This window comes from Belonocnema kinseyi, chromosome 5 (assembly GCF_010883055.1).
Source record: "Belonocnema kinseyi isolate 2016_QV_RU_SX_M_011 chromosome 5, B_treatae_v1, whole genome shotgun sequence".
NCBI classification, from domain to species: Eukaryota; Metazoa; Arthropoda; class Insecta; order Hymenoptera; family Cynipidae; genus Belonocnema; species Belonocnema kinseyi.
Window position 1 is genome coordinate 4,566,714 of NC_046661.1, and position 8,972 is coordinate 4,575,685.

Consider the following 8,972-nt stretch of genomic DNA (forward strand, 5'->3'; position numbering starts at 1 on the left):
GGCTGAGAGGAGCGAACGTCCCCTTCCACTGCACGGACTACGGATCTATCCTCTTCTATTACGCCCTCTCAAACAATGTCCAACCCTACTTTACCTCACCCTTCCTAGTTCAGTGATATCTGAAATTGTATTGGAAATAGATTTGTATGCTTTTTTACGCACCACCCTGGCCGAAACACGTACGTATCCACTGACCTATTTCAGACTTCGAGTCTTTGTAATCCCTGATTAGGCCCAATTCCTGTATTTTTTTATCCAGGGCTTACTTAAGGCCATGTGATGAGTGGGTCACGTGACCAGATTCCTACCTTACCGCCACTTTTTTTATTTTTGCCAACTTATAATCACACGAAACGCCACATCGAGTTGAAAATTTGGGATACTAAGCGAGAAGCACTAAGAATGATGGGTCTGGTCCTACATTTGTACAGTTATGAAAAGAAAATTTTGTTGTAAATAATTTTTTTGTGATTTTTTTATAATTATACAAATTTAGGATAATAATTTCTTAGTGCTTCTTGTTTAGTATCCCAAATTTACAACTCGATGGGGCGACAATTAAGTACAGTGACGTTAGGCCATGTGGATCGCATCGCGTTATGTATCGCCAATTAAAAATCTACATCGAAATATTTTTGTTCTAAATCTAAACTCCTGTCAGTGCACATTTTGCAGAGAATTTTTTTATTTTTCAACAAACAGTAAACAAGTGGAACATAATGTCCATTAAAAAATCCGTGCACTGTGAAAAGTTTAGTGCAAAATTTAATAAAATAATTAAATGTACCATCATTGTACAAATACCTCGAAATAGTTAATAATTGTAGATTTTTCTCAGTTATAAAGATTACAAAATTTTCAGTCTCAGGGTTGTAAATATAACTAATGAAAAATAGATTAATTTACTGCAGTGTATCTCTAAAGAAAAGGGCGGCGGGTAGAAGGGCGGGGGAGAGAAGGACTGGACATTGGTGGACTTACTGACGTAGTCCGTGCAGTGGAGGGGGCGTTCGCTCCCCTCAGCCGGTGGCTACCTGTGAAGGTCGGGAGCGAAAAGTCAATCTCCCGTTTACACACCCATATCCACACACGCACATATATATACACACATACAAGATGATACTTCTCTCTGTATCATATTATCAAAATGATATAACTTTGTTTGCTGAGTAAATATGGTATTAAAATTTTGTTTGTATTTTGGAAGAAAGTCTTAAATTTGTGCTAAAGTAATTATTAGGGTTGAGAAAAAGATATTATAGTTTTCACCGTTTTAGTAATATTAGCTTATAGAATAAATAAAATCTCTTCAGTATATCATTATTTAAGAAGAAAATCAAATCAAATTCGTTTTCCTGGCTTTAACTGATAACTTTCCCAATATTTAAGTTATATAAATTTAATTAAATTTCTTGTTAAACTTTAAGCTTTTAATTAATAAAACAAAATGAATTGATTATTATGTACTATATTTTTAAAGTATTTGAAATTTTCTGCAGAGCAATGAATCAAGTGAAGAAAATGGCCAAAAAAGCAACATCACTGGTGATCCCAGTCCATCGGATGTAACAACTGATAACGAAAATAAACAAAATTCGTCCGAAGAAGCTTGGACTGATGTGAACCTAAATGAAGGAGACACCGAATCAATAACGAATAAAAGAAATGGAGCTGGAAATGTTAATAATATCATTCATTCCCATGGTATGTTTGAAACATCTTCTTTTAAAAAAATTAATATTATGGTATATGTTTTTATCAATGCGGAATTATTAATTTGCCATATTATTCTGTAATATTAGTAGTCTTTTACATGCTAAGCTACCGGCAATTATTATTCCCCTCAGTCAGTAATTTAAATTCCTGACATGGATCAAGTATCATTTGATTTCGCACCTTACTGACTTCAGGCCTCTACTTGGAACTTTGCCGCGTCTCGAGTTGTTGATCGGGCCAATTTGAATTCTTGGAAAGTAAATATTTATCGGCAACGAATAACAGATGTCGATTCGAAAAAACTTCATCATCCTTTTCCTTCTCCTCCCTTAAGGTAGAAAAGACGGATAACTGTGTTATCATATGAGTTTCGATCCAAGCCAGGAATCTGCATTACCGACCTATATTATTACGTACGGTCGTAAATAAGTCTATTTCAGAACCTGCTTAATCGGCAAGTACCACTGTACAACCATACCTATACTACTAATACTGTTAAATGAGACATGTAAAGTTTACCCTTATTTACAAGTATTACAGTATTAACTAATTATAAATTTTACTTAACATTTTTTCAGGTCAACTTACAGAAAGTGAAGGGGAAGTGATTGATCGCGAAGCGTTTGCGAATTCGGAACGAGGTGAAAAACCGGTGACGGAGATTTCAGTTGTCAGAGTACCGGGTCACCTGATGGTGACGACTTCCGTGCCACGACCGGATGATTTACCAATTAAAGGATTCGTAGAGCATATTCCAGTGCCAACACCAACAAGAGAGGCTTCATTGACCCAACAATTAGAAACTGCTTTAGGATCGGTGTGTCCGCTTCTTCGCGAGATTATGGTTGACTTTGCCCCTTTCTTGTCTAAGACACTCATTGGGTCTCATGGACAAGATCTACTTATGGAGGGAAAAGGTAATATGATATTTAATTAAATAGCAAAGATTTTTTATAACTTTAGATCACTTAAATCCATCAACATTTATTATTGATTGGTATTCTCTTTCGAATTCTGAACAAAGTATATATTGAATATAATAGATTTATATGAAATAAATCTTATTTTTCATAAAATTAATTTTTTAAAACCATATGTGCTATTTATACTGATATCACTATGATAGCTATTGTTTTAGGTAATAAATCTGTAAGTAGTATGCCGTTTGTGTGCATAGCGATGCAATGAATTTTGGATTCAATATGCATTACGAACAATAATCGTTTCGGGATGGAATTCATTTTTCTTTTAAAGTAAAGCTTTTAGGATAAACCTACTTGAGTTTTTTAAATCAATGATAATCTTTCTTTTTATACTGACTTAATAGTAATTCCGTTCCTATAATTCAGATTGGCTCTTTATTCGCAGGTAGGCAGATTATCGTATATGAGTTTTTCGTTTTATAATCAGATTATGAAGGAAAGTATTTCCTGCATAAAATTCTTGGTAAATCCATAGCGAAATTTTTGTATTTAGTTGTATACAAAACTTAGTGTCTTTATAGGTAATAAAAATGATAAGCTTTAGGCTTCTAAATTTAGGTATTCAGCCAAATGCCAACGTTAAAAAAGTATTTGTTATGAAATCGTTACCTGGCGTCCAAGTGCCTGTTAATTAATGAAACCTAATTTTAGAAAGTGTTCAAACTAGGCTAAATCTAGTACAGAAAATAGTACTTCAATAACTGTGTATTATATTATTTATTAAAGACAAACTAAGAATATTAATAAATGTCAGAGAGACTTAAAGCAAATTTATCATAAATATCATAAACAATATAATTTTTAAGCGCGGATTTCAAGATATTGATTCTCCAACACTCCCCCTTAATCCAAGCAGGAATTATTCAGTCTTCTCGGTTGAAGAGAAAAATCCGAATACTGCTAAACACTTGATATGTTTTGGTCCACTTAATGCTTTAGTTAAAACTTCAGCTATCATTTTTCCAGTTGGCAGATATTCAGTCACTACATTGATTTTTACTGCATCCCGAACAAAATTCTGCTTGATGTCAGTATGCTTCGTTAGAGGATGAAAGACAGGATTATTAGACACTTTCTGAGCACTTTGGTTGCCATTAAATATCTGAATTGGAGTATTTCCTAGCAGTCCTAGTTCTTAAAAAAATCTTCGAAAGTATGTTGCTTCTTTGGTTGATTCGGTTAAAGCCATATATTCATCTTCGGTACTGGAGAGGGAAACTGTTTTCTGCTTCCTAGATTCCCAGCTTACAGCACCTCCGCTCAGTTCGAAAACGTGACCAGTGTAAGAACGTCGATCTATAGGAATTGCACCCCAATCAGCATCAACATTGCCTGTGGTCTTTTGAAAAATGATTCCATAATTGATTGTACCTTTTAAATAACGAAGAACTATTTTCGCAGCTCTCCAATGTTCCGTATCATAACAACTGTTGAACTAACTTAAATAGCTCACTGCATAGGCCAAGTCAGGTTTGGTACATGTCACCCAATATGATAAGGAAACGATAAATTCTTGGTAAGCATATCTTTGCATAGTTTCCGTGGATATCTTTTCGGGTTTAATCAACTTAAGGCTTAAATCCACTGGAGTAGCGACAGATTTTGATTCGCTTATAGCGAACTTCTCAAAAATATCTTTGATATATCTTTCTTGAGTAATCTTAATCTTCCCCGCGATGTGAGCGAATTCTATTCCCAGACAGTAGTGGATTTCTTGAAAATCTTTCATCTCAAACTTTGACATCAAGAACTGCTCCAGATTTCTAATCAGTTAGATGTTCTTAGATGCTACTAATATACCATCAACATAAACTGCTAAGATAAGTAGATCGAATCCCTTTCTAGCGAAGTAGATGCAAGGATCAACACTAGAAGATTTTAAGCCAAAACTGTTCAACTTTTCGTCAAACTTAACATTCCATTGACGACCAGATTGACGTAAATTGTATAAAGCCTTCTTTAATCGACATACTTTATTTCCTTTCTTGATTTCGTGGAGCATTTCCAGAGCTTGATCATAATATTTTCTTATTTTCACTTGCATTTACTTGTGTGGTATCATCTAAAATTTCTGTAATAAGGTAGGAAGGTTAATGTAAATTTCTTCTGCAATATCACCATTCAAGTAAGCAGATGATACATCTAGAAAGACCGGGACAAATATTTCATTATAATCTACACCTGGACGTTGAGTAAATCCTCGAGCTAGTAGGCGAGCTTCTTTCTTTGTCGGTGTTCCATCGACATTCTGCTTGATTCGTAGAATAAATCAATGGCTTATGATGCTTCGATTTTTTGAGTGATCGAGAATTTCCCAAGTGTCGTTTTTAAGTAAATCTTCGAATTCATTACGAATAGCATTTTTTCATTCAGCAGCTTCAGGACCCGAAACTGCTTTTTTTATTGAAATTTTTGAAATATTGGCTTCTTGTAAATCTTCTTGATCTTGTGCTGATCTAGCTATTGGTAGATTGTACTGTTTAGTGGGCCTTCCCCTGTTTCCAGATCGAATTATTTTTGGTCTACCAGGTCTTCTTGGTCTTCTTCTAGTTACACGTGAAGGTTCTCCTTCCTCGTTCTCTTTTTGAATATTTTCGAAATCTTCAACTTCAATTACTTCATCTTCGTCTTCATGATTTTGGTGTTGAGAATCTTCGTTGATGTTGACGTAATAAATATTATTTATTGGTAGCTCGCAATCTTCAGCATGATCCCAAAAGTCTTCATCTTTGTTAGAAATATCTGATATTGCTTGATGATGTTCCATTGATTCAAATTCTTGTTCTTGCTCTCTTTGTTCGGTCCTTGGAAAATTAAATTCGATGACTTCAGGTTTAGATTTTTCAGGTGTTCCAGTACCTTCAATTTCTGTGTTAATTTTCTGGAGGATATCTTCTGAAATGAAGTTCTCGAATTTTTGATTAAGTTAAAACTGAAACTTAAGAAATTTAAATTAGATTAAAATCCAAATAAAACATTCCATTTAAAGTCCAATAATCAAATAGATGCAAACGCCTGTTGAAAAAAAACAAGAATCTAACGACCAAATTTGGACCACTATAAACAAACAAAACAAAGAAATCCTATTGTAATCTGAAGAAAAAAGTTAATTTTCGAACAAAAATAAAAAATAAAAATGACAAGGCAGCCAACCAGATCTCCTTCCTTCTCTTCTTCCTTCTTTCGTCTTTTTTATTTTTATTATCATCAAATTACAATAAAATAACATTCAAAATAAAAAAATTAAATTGCATTACCAACGTTTCGGTACTCGTACGATACCCTTATCAAGGCAAGAATAATTTAATAGGTAGAAATTGACAGCACCCACGAACAGGTGCTCTCTCTTTGATACCTGAGAATTGAATGAGGGTCAGTAGGCCAATCTGTTGCAAGCGCAATATAAATATCTGTCGCAATTTCATCAGAAATAGAGAAGGTAAAAGAAAAACAAAATTCATGAAACAGCCTCGTTAAATGTAATTAATCATATTAGCATAACTTTTGTTCAACTTATCCAAATCGGTTTTTAAATTAATGAATGACTTTTTCTGTTTTTTAATATAAAGCATTTCCATGAATTTTCTCATTACTATCGCTATGCAAAATTTGAACATCATCCCAGTCAACCTCATGGTCAACATCAACAAATTCATCGTATGTCTGGCAAGAACACTCTTATAACAGCGTCCCAAATGAACATCACTTTTGTGTTCCTCTATCCTAGCATTAAGAAGTCTGCCAGTCTGTCCAACGTAATTCATCTTACAGATCCTGCAAGTGATCTTATAGATAACACCACCCTTTTTAAAATTATCCAAAAGATCTTTGCAAAAATTTATCACTGAATCCATTTCAAATGGTATAAGGAAAATAGTAGGAATTTAAAATTTTTAAAGCATAAGTTCAATAGTTTCAGAAATTTGACCAAAAAATAGAAGAACAAAAGTATTAAACGAACTATATTCCTTTGACTCTTTCTGATTATCAGCAACAAAATCATTACTCTGTTTGTTTTTGATTTGTTGAACTCTAATTGCAAAAGGTTTCTCAATTATCTTTTGTGGATAATAATTCAGAAAAAGGATATTCCTAACAATATTCATATTTCTTGTGTGAAATGAAAAATGGGACAAACCTAGATCTTTGTCAACTAAGTATTTGATTACTGCAGTTTTCTTTTGAAAAGGATGAGCAAAAAGGAAATTTAAAATATATATCTATACCAATTGGTAATAATATTACCATCCCAACCCCTAATTACTTCTATGTCCAAAAAACTGATTCTATTATTCTGCTCTATTTCACGAGTTAATTGAAGTTTTGGATGAAACGTGTTAAAAGTATCAATGACCATCTGCAACTTTGCTAGAGGAACACATAATAAGGTATCGTCGACAAACCGAAAATAAAAAAGCAAAACAAAATATAATTTCCCAAAAACAAAAACCTCTAAATATTCCATCACTTTTTCTGCTAAAATCGGAGAAATGACTGAACCGAGGCATCGAAAACTGCTGCAGCTGTCAACATTTTTCCATTTATCTGATAAAAAAATGTTTTTTGTTAGATTACTTATGTGTTAAAGGGAAGGATAAACCTATAAAATAATTAAACAGTTGAACATTAAAATTTATATCGGTTGTTTAATCGAAGGTCAAAATTTTCGACCATTTTTTCATTAGTTTTGACCCCAAGAAAATTATTTAATAACCCGATATCTTTAACTTTTAGGTATATCCTTCCGATGGTACCATAAAGAGAAACCCCTGGAAATTTCAGCCTAATGGGCTAATAACTTTTTAAGTTACAGCACGAGCAGTTTTTGAAAAGACAATTTCGAGATAATCACGTTTAAAGATTCGTTACGGTATAACTATTAGGTTCAGTGACTTGCCGATCAATCGGCGGTTCCGAGTCCACGTAATAAACGCAGTAAACGTAGTAACGTAGTAATCAGCCTTCCCAGAATTTTTGGGATGAAAAAAAAAATATATATACAAACCTATTGTGAAAGAAGCATTGTTCCGACTCAAGCGCTCCGAATACCTGATTAGTGAAGGTATGGGGACACTTTTTCCTTTTTACAGTATATTTTTAGCATATTATACATTCAAAATACTAAATTCAAGGGGTATACTCGGAAACATTGCAATAACATCCAAAGAAATCATTACATGGTCATCCGGAAACATTTTTTGAATAATACTTTTTTGAAATTCCCAGCTATTTTTTACATTGTATTCAGAAGTTGTGATAGAGTCCTTGAGAATCAAGTTGAAATTCTGTTCTAACAATTTGGTGGGAGTATTAATAGTTGAAATAACTATTCTTAAGGGATAGCTATCTTTGTGAATTCTTCTTAACTCATTACATCTTGGAAGAACTGTATCTTCAGTGTTAATATCAGTCTATCTTATATCTTTTCCCAGAAGTCCTTTCTTTCTCCAGTTGTCAAGCATCTTAAAAGTGTTTTTTTTTTTAATATTTGTTTACATCAGAAATAGAGAAAGTAAAAGAAAAACAAAATTCATGAAACAGCCTCGTACTTTTACTTTTAATTTTTACATGATAATCCGCTAAGAAAATTAAAAAGAGATACTTTTAAGATGCTTGACAATTGGAGAAAGAAAGGATTTCTGGGAAAAGATATAAGATGGACTGATATAACACTGAAGATACAGTTCTTGCAACATGTTATGGGTTGAGAAAAATTCACAAAGATAATCAGTTTTTTGGATATAGAAGTAATTAAGGGTTGGGATGGTAATATTATTACCAAATAGTATAGAAAAAGTACATATACAGGTAGAATTTTAAATTTCTTTTTTGCTCATCCTTTTCAAAAGAAAACTGCAGTAATCAAAAACTTAGTTGACAGAGCTCTAGGTTTGTCCCATTTTTCATTTCACACAAGAAATATAAATATCATTAGGAATATCCTTTTTCTGAATCATTATCCACGAAAGTTAATTGAGAAACATATGCAATTAGAGTTCATCAAATCAAAAACAAACAGAGTAATAATTTGCTTGCAGATAACACAGCCACACAAAAAAAAGGTGTGCGGATCTGGTAACAAGACACACGCATTCCTATGGATTTTGGAGCGCTGAATTCAAATTCGGTATCAAAAATCACCCATCACGTCATGGTTGAGCCATAATCTCAAAAAAATGACGAAAAATCATGCACTGAGGCAAATAAATTTCAAAATAATGCCAGTGATGCAAATTTTCACTTCAAAAGCATGTCGACAACTGTGAAGGATCA

General features: G+C 33.2%; 1 protein-coding gene across 1 annotated transcript in view; it reads left to right on the forward strand.

The window, feature by feature from the left end:
• LOC117172865 (neurobeachin-like) overlaps positions 1–8,972 on the forward strand; it is an 825,867-nt gene that overhangs the window by 767,985 nt on the left and 48,910 nt on the right. Inside the window, exons 30-31 of the mRNA XM_033361129.1 lie at positions 1,500–1,704; positions 2,295–2,633. Coding sequence (XP_033217020.1) covers positions 1,500–1,704; positions 2,295–2,633 — 544 coding nt within the window. The remainder of the gene's footprint in view (positions 1–1,499; positions 1,705–2,294; positions 2,634–8,972) is intronic.